This window comes from Eptatretus burgeri, chromosome 16 (assembly GCF_056783735.1).
Source record: "Eptatretus burgeri isolate ZD-2024b chromosome 16, Ebu_testis_v1, whole genome shotgun sequence".
Lineage (NCBI taxonomy): Eukaryota > Metazoa > Chordata > Myxini > Myxiniformes > Myxinidae > Eptatretus > Eptatretus burgeri.
This window is the reverse complement of record NC_140976.1, coordinates 16222691-16237609: the sequence shown is the minus strand read 5'-3', so window position 1 is coordinate 16237609 and position 14919 is coordinate 16222691. Positions and strand designations below refer to the sequence as shown.

Genomic DNA, 14919 nt, shown 5'->3' with positions numbered 1-14919 from the left:
AGTCCGTGTGTGAAGCCTGCAACTCGCTTGGGGAGGAGTCTTGGATGTGGGCGGAGCTTCCATTCGGCGCGGTCCTCAGTCCGTGTGTGAAGCCCGTAACTCGCTTGGGGAGGAGTCTTGGATGTGGGCGGAGCTTCCATTCAGCGCGGTCCTCAGTCCGTGTGTGAAGCCCGTAACTCGCTTGGGGAGGAGTCTTGGACGTGGGCGGAGCTTCCATTCGGCGCGGTCCTCAGTCCGTGTGTGAAGCCCGTAACTCGCTTGGGGAGGAGTCTTGGATGTGGGCGGAGCTTCCATTCGGCGCGGTCCTCAGTCCGTGTGTGAAGCCCGTAACTCGCTTGGGGAGGAGTCTTGGATGTGGGCGGAGCCTCCATTCGGCGCGACTCGGTTTTCACGACTCGTCTACGAGAGAGGCGATAGACGGGTGCGGTCTCTCCCTTTTCAGCCCCAATTTCCCTTGGCGTCTCGTTGGTGTCCGCGCGTGTTTTACTGTGAGCGTGGCGCAGAGCCATTCAGGCCGAAGGAACCAACGCAGAGACTTCAACCCAGGCAGGTAACTCACCGTGACCGTGACGTAGACGTTTCGACCACCTGCTGGGATATCGTGACACCTTCGTTGGATGGTCCAGTCGTCGTTTCCGACGTGTTTATTATTGGTGGGCGAACGTTATGTTTTCACCCATGTCTGTCTGTCTGTCTGTCTCTCCGTTTGTCTGTGAACTCGATATCTCAAACAGTTATGGATGGATTCAGACAAAACTTGGTGGACAGGTTGGGTGTGTGACAACTGACGAGGAAGAATTGATTTTGGTGAAGTTCCCCAAAAAATTTTAATCTAAAGTGATTCTTCGCCATTGAGGGATGGGACCAAAAACGATATATAGGATGATTTGTCAAAAAGTTTTATACATGGATTCGGATGAAACTTGGTGGATGAGTTGGGTGTGTGACGTGGGAGAATGTATTCAATTTTGGTGAAGTTCCGGATCCACATTGGAGAATTTTTTTTTAATCGAGCAAATGATTCTTCGCCATTGAGGGATGGGACCAAAAACGATATATCGGATGATATGTCAAAAAGTTTTATACATGGATTCGGATGAAACTTGGTGGATGAGTTGGGTGTGTGACGTGGGAGAATTTATTCAATTTTGGTGAAGATCCGGATCCACATTGGAGAATGTTTTTTTAATCTAACAAGTGATTCTTCGCCATTGAGGGATAGCGCCAAAAACGATATGAACACGATTTGTCAAAAAGTTATTGATGGATTCGGATGAAACTTGGTGGATGAGTTGTGTAGTTGACGTCGAGAAGGTGATTAGATTTTGGAGGTCCGGACCCAGATCCAGCCTTTCACTGGCATAAAAAACGTAACCTGTTCATCCTGGCCGAGGTCTGCGCTCTCCCGAGTGCCCTTCAAGTTGGTGACTATTTTCTCAGAGAGATGTAATTTGAATTCTGTTTCCAGCGATTATTAACACCGTGGTCCATACGCTCAACGACGAAAAGCCAAGGATATCCCACCGATGATCACACGCATCTCGAAGGGCAAGGTTGAGATCATGCAGTTTTGATGTTTCCGTCGTGGCACAGAGCAACGTGAATGGTCATCGTGTGCTTTGGGATTTTTCATCTCATTTTAATGGAGAGCGTGTGCTCGGTACACATGCAGATAATGGATGATAAGAGGGTGGTCATGGTCGTGAACTGAACAAATGCTCGAATCTTTACAAGAGGAACGGAATGTGAGCGAAGTGGTGTAAATGGGTTTGTCAAGTGTGTGGATGCGAGTGATGCACTCAGCTCTTCAGACAGGGACTCCTTGATAAGCTTGAGTACAGGCATGTTCCCTAAACGCTTCCACTTGTTCTCATTTATCAACCTCTCGTGCATCTGATCCGTGGCTCTTATCTATTGCACGGCCCATTGGGACGTGGGGTTGAAGGTCAAGCACTCTGCTGGGGTGTTCTGATCACAAACGATGTCGTGACCCTCATGTTTGAATCCCGTGCAGTTTGGTGTCGCTCTTCCAAAATGTCCTTTTCACTCTTAGAATACGCGGACAAGCCCTTTCCATGAGTCATGGGCAATGCAGAAGGAGTCCCTCACCAAAATGTCCTCTAGAAATCCTGTATGAGTTATTGGATTTGTTTTTAGTTATTTGTTTATTTAGTTATCGTTCTAGTTGCAACACTTGCAGCAGAAAACCTTTTCATGGAACACAGGTATGTGATTACGTCACCAAACGTATCGAGGCATGTCCTCCGGTAGAGGTGCCTCGGCAATTGGTCACTTGAAGCTCGAACCATTAAAAACCTGAAACCTTCAAACATTTGATCTGAAACGTAATCCTGTACACACATCATGGAGTTTCGACCCTTTAAACACAGGAAGCCAAAAATTTAAAAGAAACAATTCACGTTCTTCAAGAAATGTTCATGCTGTGTGTGCACCTTGCATTCTGGGTGAAAAATATTAAAAGGAGAAATGCAGTCTGAAAGATTTATTGCAGAAAGACAGAATGACAAATGCCATACTATAGGTGTGTTTGAAGCATTCAGGGATGACTGATGCTGCAGAAAATGGTGCTTTTGTTTCACTAATGATCGGATTTCACTCTTGCAAAGGTACAGAGGAGTGAATGCATTTACAATACCAGAATGACACTCGGTAGAGCACATACCTCCGCCAGACTGAATGGTTTACATTTTCTATCCCACTGATAGGTCGGAACTGGACCTGAACCGAAATCTAATCGGCTTGTTCTTGTCACCGACCCAACTCATCGCGTTTTGTTATAACTCATCCACAAGTTTTTGAAATGACGTGTTATATTTTGTTTTTGGCCCCGTCTCTAAATGGTGAAGAATCACTTTAAAAAAATGTTTTTGAATTCCATGTTCGGATCTTCACCAAAATTGAATCGATTCGTCCTTGTCACACACCCAACCTGCCCACCAAATTTTATCCGCATCCGTCTGTAACTTTTTTGAGATATCCTGCATACAAACAGAACAGACGGATAAAAACATAACCTCTGTCCATCGCAGATGGCGGAGGTAATAATGAACATAATGAGATGGTGTTTCATTGTCACCAATACAAAAGTTGTCCTGAAAGTAAAGTTCCGCAAGTCTTGTAAGTGTGCCGAACTACTGGGACACACCCTAAGTACAATCCTATGGTTTTGCAGGAGAGGCTACAAGAACTCCAACAACAAAAAACAAGGGCATAAAGGAAATTGAGGGAGTGAAGAGGAGCGAGGAGCTTTCGAAGAAGTGTGAGACCTCGATACCATGAGCGTGTGCCTTCGAGCTTTGATCTTTTCAACTGCTGTGTGTCTGGCGCTGGCACTGATCGGTAAGTCTTCATCCGCTGACCATAGGGTTTTCGCAGACAAAAAAAACTGTCTCGTAGGGAAGCCGTACAAGACTTATCGCAAATATGTCAGTAATTTCATCGTCACGGGACTTCACAGTCAGTGTTTAAGGACATTGAGATATCGCGGCTGTTTCGAGGCGTATGGTTAGCCATACATCGAAAGCATTTGAGGTTTTGCCCGTGGGTTCCAACACACCACGTTGAAACTAGGGTACACCTCATAAGCTAGGGTACAACTGAAATTGCCATTAATATTCCAGTTTTGAAAGTAAAAGTGTTCACTCTGTGTGTTTTGTGCTTGAGACTGGACCTGGAAGGTCTCAGAATAGATCGGCAGCTTTTTTCGCTTCGCATCGTCTCGTCTTGTTGATTTCATGCGACAAACTACCCTTCTGTTGCTTTGTAAGCAGGATTGCGTCGTTGAGTGCACTGTCCTTTTTGGAAGGGAGGTAAAGCTGGCTTAAGTGGATGTTAATTCGGCTATCTTGTTTGCTAGTGTCATTGGCATTAAAGATCTCACCGTGCTTCTTTTTTCTTTTTTTCTTTTTTAAAGACTACGCCATTGTATGTCGGTACCCTTCCCTAATTCCAAATTCTTCCCTCGCTAATGTCTGCGGAATAGGTCACTTTGACCATCCCAGAAGACTTCTGGTTAGTAAGAGCTGTAGATAGCACCAACCTCCAGATTACAACTGACAAAATGGAATTGTTCCTCCTCTTCATTCCCAAATAATCCCTTGAGAGAATACGCACGCACGCACGCACGCACGCACGCACGCACACACACACACACACACACACACACACACACACACACACACACACACACACACACACACACACACACACACACACACACACACAATGTAAACTTGATGACAAATTAATGTTCTTGATTTACTGTTCAAATCCCGTAATCTCGTCCAAGGTCTGGGCTTGTGAAATCCAAATACGTCTGTCACCAAATGTATTGTGATTTGTGTTTGTTTTGTTTTTTCTTTTCAATGCCTTTGAGTTGTTGTTGGTGTTGTTGTTTTGTTTTACTGAACCAAACAAGGATTCCATTGCAGTTCCGAAAATGTCAGCACATGCTAACTGACATGTTTTCCACACAGATAACAACTGTGGGCAGAATGTCACATGGGAGGGGACAATTGAGTCTCCGGGCTACCCTGATCATGCCTACGCTGCCGACCTGTGGTGTCAGTGGACAGTGCGAGCTCCGAGAGGTCTTGCTGTGGTTCTCACCATTATAGACTTGAAACTCGAGGAGAACCAGGGAAAAGAATGCCACTACGATTGGCTTTCTGTGAGTTCGGACTCTGAGCAACTGAGTTCTACAAAAATTTGCCAGACACTTGAGAAAGGAAGAACGTTTGTTGCCTCACATGGTTTCCTGCTGGTGACCTTTCGAAGCGATGGCTACTATACGAACCGAGGATTCAGAGCATCCCTAAAATGGCAAGGTGAGGTTTTCTTGCAAGAAGGCTGAAGATGTATGATGCTGTGGTGTCGGGTGGTGACAAAGCACGGCGTTCTATTCGTCCCGAATGGACATTTGAATCATCATTTCATCACTGAAGGCTCAATGGTTCAACTGCCCTGTTCAGTATTTCTTTTTATTTTCTATTTCCGCGTCATCATGGTCCATGACAATTAGGGTGTTTTTTATTTTCTAAACAACCAAACAGGAAGGCGATAGTTTTTTTCTGGGGTGCATTGTCTGGGTTTTATTCTGCAGAGCAGGGTGGGTGAGTGGGGGACGTTGTGGAGTTTGGTTTAGCGGAAGGCAAGAATTTGGGTTCTAAAATTATGGAAGCCAAGCTAGTTTTGGGTGAATAACCTTCTGGCTCTTGGATTGCTCTTTTAAAACCCAGCTGGCTCATTATTGACCTTCAAGTGTTGGCTATCCTACTTGCCCCCACCAGTTATTGACACGTGGTGTCAGTACCAACTGTGGTTAATTTTCAGTGCCTTCAAGACAACTTGGGATGGCATTAAAATGCTACCCTGTTAAAAGGCAGCTCCATCATCTATCTATAATTCCAGCAATGTGTGTGTGTGTGTGTGTGTGTGTGTGTGTGTGTGTGTGTGTGTGTGTGTGTGTGTGTGTGTGTGTGTGTGTGTGTGTGTGTGTGTGTGTGTGTGTGTGTGTGTGTGACCGCTGTTTCTCGACAACCGCTGGTCCGATCTAATTGAAACTTGCCAGGTATATTGCTGGGGACCTGAGTATGTGCCTTTTCAAGGTTTGATATTAATCGGACAAGTGATTCCCAAGTTATGGCCATTTATTTACCAAACCAATGACAATACACGTTGTTGCGTGGGCGTGGCCGATGGGGAAGAGATCCTCAGCCGCGTTCCCCATTACGGGTTACAACGTATGGACTTCCGGATAGTGATGACTTACTGTATTCTAATAATTTCTCGATTTCTTATGCGCATTTATAGATAAACACAATGCCACAAGTTATGATCGTTTTCATATGAGACGGTGCATAAATTTCGGTAACATCAGAGTCCTGGTATGCTCCGAACCAGGAAGTAATTTTTTTTCTCTCTCTCTTCTCTTCTCTTTTTGTTTTTCCTTGCGAGGACATTGCGAAAAGGCAAAATACGTTGGCGCAAATTGAATAATTGGCCATTAAAACCTAAATTACGAGTCATCGTAACTGTGATATGCGAACTTCCGCGCCACCCACGTATGGGCACGTGAGAGCGAAGAAACGGCCTGTGTGGTTGGTGTTTGTTGCTCGCGGTTTGAATATTTATTTATATATATATATTTTTTTTAACGGGCAGCCACGTTCCCCATTACGGGTTACAACGTACGGGCTTCCGGATAATGATGACTTCGTGTATTCTAATTTCTCGATTAGTTATGCGCATTTATAGATAAACACAATGCCCCAAGTTATGATCGTTTTCATATTAGACGGTGCATAAATTTCGGTAACATCAGAGTGCTGGTATGCTCCGAAGCAGGAAGTAAATTATTTTTTGTACGGTTTTTTTTTTTCCTCTTTCCTCTTCTCTTTGTGTTTTTCCTTGCGATAAAAGGCAAAATCAATACAAGCGATAATTTGTGGATTGCATGTGAACATTCCATATGGGCACGCACTACTTCTGCATAGTGATGACTTACTGTATTCTAATAATTTCTCGATTTCTTAAGCGCATTTATAGATAAACACAATGCCCCAATCCAGTCGTCATTTACGAGAGTGAAGGAACGGCCTGTGTAGTTGTTGTTTCTGGCACGCGGTTTGAAAGTTTTTTTTTTTTGGAAGGTACGGCCACGCACGTACGGGCACGTGAGAGCGAAGGAACGGCCTGTGTAGTTGTTTCTGGCACGCGGTTTGAAAGTTTTTTGTTTTGTTTTGTTTGCACCTACGGGCACGCACTAGTCTATCTATAATTCCAGCAATCTATGTGTGTGTGTCTGTATGTGTGTGTGTCTGCGACCGCCGTTTCTTGACAACCACTGGTCCGATCGAATTGAAACTTTCCAGGAATGTTGCCAGGGACCTGTGGATGTGCCTTTTAAAGGTTTGATATTAATCGGACAAGTGGTTCCCAAGTTATGGCCATTTATTTACCAAACCAATGACAGGAGACGGTGCTATGACATCACGATTGATCTCACAATTCCTTTTTTTCTTTTTTTTTGCACATACGGTTTGTTTTTTGTGGGGTTTTTTTTTGCATGTACAGCCACACACGTACGGGCACACCCGTAGGTACGTCATCCATCAGATCCTTCAAAATCTGTTGGTTGCAAAATCTGTGATGGGTGTACGGGATTACGCACCTACGGGCATGCACGTACGGGCATGTACTAGTAACTTTAAAAAATGTAAAATAGGATCCAACTGCATATCCTCATACTGTTCGCAAAGTGCTCTACCTGCACCTAGGGCATCACATTGTAGAGTACGCTGTCATTTATGTCAAGTTGGCTATCTCGTCTGCTAGCCTGGACCTCAAACGTTCTTTGTTACTTTTTGAAAATAGTAGGCCATTGAGTGCCATTGGATTGATGCCCAAGTTTTGAATCCCAATGCAGGTTAAAGTTTGCTTTGGCAAAACCCTTTGATGGAGCAACGACATGTCTGTAGCTAATTCTCAGCGACAGATTTATAGCAGCTACAGAAGGGTCAATGTGTCGCCAATCAGTAGTGAAACCTGTCCGTCATTTGGTCTCGGAACTGGTCTTTCATTGCGCGCACTGGTCATAGATAACAAGTATCTTGCAGAACCTTTTTTGAGCAGCTTGGTATGAAGAAAATGCCGTGGATCTTTGAGTTTATTTTGATGGTTGTGAAAAGGGAATAATTAATGAAAGAAGGAGAAGGTTGTGGACCTGCTGCCATGAATGAAAGCTGTGATTGAGCGTGATGTGAAGGAAGTACTGTCTTGTGTTGACGTTTCGACCACATATTTCTGGATAATTCCAGTGGATTTGAACTGCTTTTAAACTAACTAGATCATCCCAACAAAGCATTCAGCTGATGAACAGCAAATTAAATTTTTGAAAAGAGGAAAAATTCTGGCTCTTTTGCTCCGACGAAGGGGTAACATAAAATGTCAGCTTCTTCTTGCTTCCCATGGCGGTTGGCATTCTTCGATCAATGCCTTATTGATTTCATCAATTTTTCCACCTGTCTGCTGACGCAGATTGACACTAGGCTTGACCAGCTCGACTTGCTCTTCATTTTAAGTTTTTGAAAGTTTAAGATATGTTCATAATGTATGGGTTGACCTATTTGGTGTTCCATTCTGAGCACTTTGAACGTCCTTGCCCTGCTTGTGATGTATGTTTTTGCTTCTCCATGAGCTTTAATTTGGTTAAAAAAATAAATAATCACATCAGTGCCTTCTCTTTTTGATACAAAAATTGAACTGTGTTTTCTAAATTTATTTTGGATTGTTACATTTGCTTCAACAGAGCCAGAGACCATCTACAGGAAAGCTGCCGTATTCCAACCGGCAGCACGAACTAAATTTGGTCGAGCGACTCTACCTACTAGCGAAGTACCAATGGAGAACATCACATTCTGCATTGACCTCAAGTTGACTGCACCTGAAGGCAGTTTGTGGACAGTCTTTTCTTACATCGAGCCGGCCGCCTCGAGGTTGTCACTTGCCCTCAGTGGTGGTGCAGACGGCCAATTGATCCTTAATGTTGCAAACAGTGAGGTCATGTACAGGTGGATCCCCACTGTGAACACCTGGCATCATGTGTGCACCATTTGGCAGGGTGCCGAAGGTGTGGCAAGACTCTTTGTCGATGGAAAGATGGCAGCCTCGTGGGTGAACGTGGCTCGGGGCGCCACCATTAAAGGAGGCGGCAGTGTGTTCCTGGGTCAGCGTGTTGAAGTCCTAAAGGACAGGATGTGGTTTCAACAACCTTGGACCTTCCAAGGAGAGCTTTTTCACCTGCGCCTTTGGCCTGAAGTCGTATGCGGTTTGAGCAGCAACACATCAGGAAACTTTTTGCCCTGGTCTGCGGACACTTGGGAATTCCACAACATTCAGATGAACTCCAAATCAAATGTCCCATTTGGTGAGGCTTTGCATTTTTGCTTTTCATTTTGTGGCTGTTAATTTCTCAATTGCTAAAGTTTCAGACATTTATGGAAAAAGGTGATGAAATTTGGCTTAAGCAATTGCTTTCTGTTTCATTCTTTATAACATTTTTGATGGTATCAATATCGTATAACGTGATTCTCTGAATGAATCACAACAATTAAGTTTTAAGATTTCTTCTCAGAGGTATCACACAGGCTTTTATGCTGTTTCATCTGAGTTTGATTCCCAACCTCATTAGAAACTCCCACCCTCCTGCTTTGCAGGCAGGGCACTGCATCAGTGAGTATACCATCCCATTGAGTGTAGACGGATATTTAACCAGATTTGTCCTCTGCTATCAGTTGATGGTGGATGTTCAAGATCCAATGTTGTCTTCTGCAGAAGTATACTGTTGTGTAGTGGTACCCTGGCCAAATTTGAAACTCCTGCCCCTGATTACCAATATCAAAGACAATGGCAAACCACCCAGTCAGTCTTTTGACTGAAACCATGTTGGCATCACTGAGACTATTTTGGTGTGGCTGTTGGATTGGATTGAATCGTTTAGTCTGCAAGGTTATAGAATCCATATGCATATTTTCGGATATAATGTTCATAAGTATCAGGAAGTACTGTTATAACATCAATAAAGCCAAAACCACTTGATACCAATACTTTTCAAGCTTCCAATGGTAGCTATTTTGGATTTTAAAATGGCTACCGGTTATAACATAATTAACTACTACTTTGACATGCATAGTCTTATTATTTGTCACATGTACATGTTTTTATCGACTACTATAGCTGCACAAGTTTTACAAAGGATTAAAAAATACATATCTTGGTGTTGTGTGGCAGCCAGTTTGGATTCCAAAACAGCCACTATTTACATTATTTATATATATATATATATACATACACACACATGCATACACAATACAGTATATAACATGCTCTTTAAATCATCATCTTAATTGCACAATTAAATAATGATGACACAAGTTTATCCCTGGATCAAAGTATACAGTTGTGTCCAATGTGTTGATGTTTGAAACATTACTTTGACTTTTGACTTAATTAACACATAACATCATTCACAAGTACGTCCTTTCATATTTCAAATTGCAACATGTCATTGGGGTCTCAATGGCAGCTCATGTTTTGGCACATATCCGCATCAGCTTCACACTGACAAAGTTCTGTGCAAACTAAATCCTTGCTCGGCATGAACATGGTGCTGATGCCAACTTAGTCGTTCCATATGGGTTCCTGGCACTGTACCTGCATCTGCACCTCACCAACTTGACAACAGCAGTTGGGGCTGGTGCAACCTCCAATTACTTTGACACCAGGTGGTTCTCTTCTTATATTCAGCCAAGCTTGAGAGGGTGTGGAACGATGGGATGAAGAATGACATCCTGTTCCCATACAGCAATGAGTTCTCTGGATATGCTGTGTCCAGGTTCCAAAATTTGGTGGTAGTAATTAAACCGCTCTGTCATGGAAACCATAGTAACGAGGTCCATTGGGGCAGATGGACGTATATCATGTGTGACAGACGGATTGAAACATGAAATGGCTCACAAAGCTTCTGAAAGAAGCCAAAATTACTTGGAAACATACATGTGAGAAAGAGGTGTACCTCTGTACAATGAAATATTTTGAGAAATTTCTGATGAACTCGCCCAAAGAGTTGATTTCTTGCAGCCCATAGTGTGGAAAGGTGCAAGGCCCAAAGGTTCATAGATGGGTGTGTTCTACCCAAACCTTCATGCTTCTTCACACCAATGGGAACACCATGTCTGGCAGATGTCATTTATGCTGAGTGTAGTGGTGTGCGCCTGTAATCCGGCTACTCAGAGGCTGGGTTGGGAGATTGCTTGAGGATAGGGAGCCCTGTATTGTGCTGCACTAATGGACGGTACAAAGCAGCCTGGTTGATATGGTGGCACCCAACCCTGATTGTCAGGTCAGTCTAGATCAGATCTGTGACTTGCTCCAGGTATCATGTAAAACCTGAACTATCCCTGTTCATGGTCGAGTGTCGGCAATTAAACTGGCTCCCCTTACCAGGTCCCCCTGCTGTGGAAGGTGGATGAACATGCAGTTATGCACACCCAGCAGGATTAAATACAAAACCTGCCAAAGGGCAGAGGAGCTCCTTGTGACCCAACGGCCATCCATATTTGGTACCAACTGCATCTCTGGACATCCACCTACTGTTGGTTACCTTACCTAGGAGGTTGGTGGTAAGATTTGCACGTTAGCCACCACAAAACACTTCACCCCCCAAAACACACTGTGGTGTGTGTTGAGGTGATGTTGAGGTGTTGTCCACCAGACGGTGGTCTCCTCGGGTTCACATGAAGCTGTCCCTTCGGGACTCGGGTGGGTGCCTGGAATGTCCAATCCCTAAGAAATGGGGATGGGCCACAGGGATCTGCTTGGGGGATGACCAAACGGAGACCCCTGGAGTACTGGCTGAAAGTGGACGTCGCGATGCGCTCTGGCGCATTCTCCCAATATATGCATGTATGTATGTATGTATGTATGTATGTATGTATGTATGTATGTTGATGCGCAGGGTAAGATTAAAATGATGATATTTACTATTACTCAAATTTGGGAGGAGGGGGGTGGAGGGTGGTGGAAGGAGTATGGGCTGTGAGTACCATTATAAATAAATATATATTTTTTTGTTTCATTCGGGGGCCACAAGAGAAACAATATGAGATTTTTATGTCAATACTAGTGTGTGTGTGTGTGTGTGTGTGTGTGTGTGTGTGTGTGTGTGTGTGTGTGTGTGTGTGTGTGTGTGTGTGTGTGTGTGTGTGTGTGTGTGTGTGTGTGTGTGTGTCAGTCAGTGTGTCTCCTCTATAACTTCAAAAGCATAAAAATCTATCAAGCGAGTGGTTCGTGCTCCGTCACCCTGAGCGAGTGGTCTGTGCTCCCCTACCCCCACCTCTCTCTCTCTCTCTCTCTCTCTCTCTCTCTCTCTCTCTCTCTCTCTCTCTCTGTCTGTCTGTCTGTCTGTCTGTCTCTCTCTCTCTCTCTCTCTCTCTCTCTCTCTCTCTCTCTCTCTCTCTCTCTCTCTCTCTCTCTCTCTCTCTCTCTCTCTCTCTCTCTCTCTCTCTCTCTCTCTCTCTCTCTCTCTCTCTCTCTCTCTCTCTCTCTCTCTCTCTCTCTCTCTCTCTCTCTCTCTCTCTCTCTCTCTCTCTCTCTCTCTCTCTCTCTCTCTCTCTCTCTCTCTCTCTCTCTCTCTCTCTCTCTCTCTCTCTCTCTCTCTCTCTCTCTCTCTCTCTCTCTCTGTCTCTCTCTCTCTCTCTCTCTCTCTCTCTCTCTCTCTCTCTCTCTCTCTCTCTCTCTCTCTCTCTCTCTCTCTCTCTCTCTCTCTCTCTCTCTGTCTCTCTCTGTCTCTCTCTGTCTCTCTCTGTCTCTCTCTCTCTCTCTCTCTCTCTCTCTCTCTCTCTCTCTCTCTCTCTCTCTCTCTCTCTCTCTCTCTCTCTCTCTCTCTCCCTCTCTCCCTCTCTCCCTCTCTCCCTCTCTCCCTCTCTCCCTCTCTCCCTCTCTCCCTCTCTCCCTCTCTCCCTCTCTCCCTCTCTCCCTCTCTCCCTCTCGCTCGCTCGCTCCCTCTCTCTCGCTCCCTCTCTCTCTGTCTCTGAACATATCTGGACAGTGGTTATGTCAGAACGGTGTTTGTCTCCAGATGCGTCTGGACAGGAGTTTGTCTCTAGACTTGTCCAGACAAGAGTTTGTCTCTGGACCATGTTTATATTATGACCGGTAGAAAATGGATTTCAGACATTATTTTCTTTCCATCTTCACTGTTATTCTATGCAGAATCATTTTGATGAGACAGTATGAATCATAATTAACGCTCTACCGCACATCTGCCCTCCCTTCCTTTCGCCTCACGCGGTCTTCTCTTCCTCCACTCCTCCTCGCTACCCCTCCCTCCTCTCTCCTTTCCCCTCCATCGCTTCATTCTCCCTGCTCTTTCTCCCCACCCCCTCTCTCCCTCTTTCCCCCTCTTTTTCTCCCTCCCCCTTGAGTATTACCCTCAGTGAAGCCACGGGTGGTATTTGATAGTCTTACTAATTGGTGAAAGGTTAAGCGTCCGTCCGTGTGTTGTATCCACTGCCGCCGCTCACTTGTACAAACAGTAAGTGACACGAACCCGACTCCTCTCATCCACGGATATTTTTCGTATTCCGATTTGCTTTCAGGAACAGAACAATTATGATTAACCATCTTGAAATTGAAACTTTCATTTAAATGATGAACATTTTGTTTGAAAGACTCGTGACAGCAGGTTAAAAGTGCCCGGCAAGCAGAACCGGTTCAGTGTAAAAACACACACACACCAACAAAAGGCCTAATTTAACATTTATATGTCATTTCGAAAGTTGTATATTCCCAGAACAGATATGGAAGCTACAATACTACAATCTGCTTTGAAGAAGGCTTCCAAGCATGCCTTCGTTGATTTAGTTATGTGTCCTGATGTATCACAACCAGTTAATGCATGCCCACTTGCACAAGGCCCTTCAGGCTTTATCTTATCCAAGTTCCATTACAAATTGGTTGCATCTTCACACGTAGATGCCAATCACTTACACGATACCCATCAGCATAGCTGCTTTTTCTCCAAGAAGAGAAACACACCTTAATGCAAGAAGCAACATGTCTGTGTCTTCACCGTATACATCCAGTATATGAATCGTAAACTCAGCCTTTGTTGCTTCAACAGCATTTAAAATCATCAGTGTGTTGACCTCTTCCTTTGATGCTGCAGACTGAGACTTTGGAGTGTGTGGTCTAAAATTATTGACACATCACAGTTTGAGAGATGATGATGCATGATTTGTGCAAGGCCTGGTCCCGTGTCTTGTTTGCTTTTAATCGCTGGATCCATCTGTTCATCATGATCAGTTCTACTGGCACAACACTCTCACTTGAGCCGTCAAGAGATCCTGTAAAGGACTACGGCTTCTCTTTCTGTGTTGGTGATTACCCACATGATTATTTTGGCACACTTGAGGATTGTAGTAAGATCGCCTCTACTGCCTTGCTCAGCATTAGCCGCAGGTAGTGGACAAAGAATGGAAACTCTCAAACACCTGGGTATATGAGAGACGCCAACAAAGGCTTCCACACAGGTGTGACCCATGTGTTAATGAAGTAAATAACATCCCAGCATGCTTAGGGTCATGCATAAAAATGCTTCACAGGCATGGTTGCCTATAATTATGGCTCACATGGCTTCAAGAGGAGAACCCCCCCCCACCCCCAATTCCCTCATCCACAGAGCACGTGTGGTCGCCCAATAGTTTAATGAACATGACACTGATGTTATCCATATGTCATCGCCTTCTCAGTCACCATATCTCAACCCAATCGAGCATTTATGGGATATTCTGGAATGACACACGAGACAGCATTTTCCATCTCCATCAAACACGTGTGAGTTGATTGACTTTCTCACGTAAGAATACTGCGAGATCATGGTGACCATGGTAGGTGGTTACACCTACTATTGGTATGGTCGCTCTGATGGTTACCATGCCCAAGGAGTTGCTGGAGCTGTGTCAAATAAGCTGACTCCAATAATACTGCAGGGTCTACCAGATGCCCAGTTCCTCAATAATGACCACAGGCTTGTGATAGCATCTCTGAAGTTGCACCTTAAATCCAGGAGAATGGTACCATCCCAGCCGAGGCTGGATGATGGCAGGCTCAGGGATGAGAGAGTAGTTGAAGAGATTGTAAACAAGCTGAGTGGGGATTTGGGGGGTCTGGGTGCTTTGGGAAATCCTGAAGAGTTGTGGAGTACCTTCAAGACCACCATCCTTGATGTTGCCGATCGATGTCTTGGAACTCACTTTTGTCCCTCAAGGGACACTGGATACTATTGACCAGAATTGCAGGGCCAAGCTTAATGGCAGAGCTGAGCTGAGCTGTTCAAGG

The 14919-nt window shown here is 44.6% G+C and overlaps 1 protein-coding gene across 4 annotated transcripts in view; it reads left to right on the top strand.

Annotated features, from left to right (window-relative positions):
* Positions 1–373: 373 nt before the first annotated feature.
* Positions 374–14919, top strand: part of LOC147010604 (adhesion G protein-coupled receptor G6-like) — a 72422-nt gene continuing 57876 nt past the window's right edge. The window contains exons 1-4 of one of the 4 annotated variants that reach the window (XM_085860284.1): positions 374–550; positions 3194–3360; positions 4497–4847; positions 8330–8947. In XM_085860284.1, the coding sequence (XP_085716410.1) occupies positions 3297–3360; positions 4497–4847; positions 8330–8947 (1033 nt within the window). In that variant the 5' untranslated portion in view covers positions 374–550; positions 3194–3296. Of the gene's footprint in view, positions 654–3193; positions 3361–4496; positions 4848–8329; positions 8948–14919 lie in introns of all 4 variants that reach the window. The other 3 variants (XM_085860282.1, XM_085860281.1, XM_085860283.1) reach the window with 3 other exon arrangements.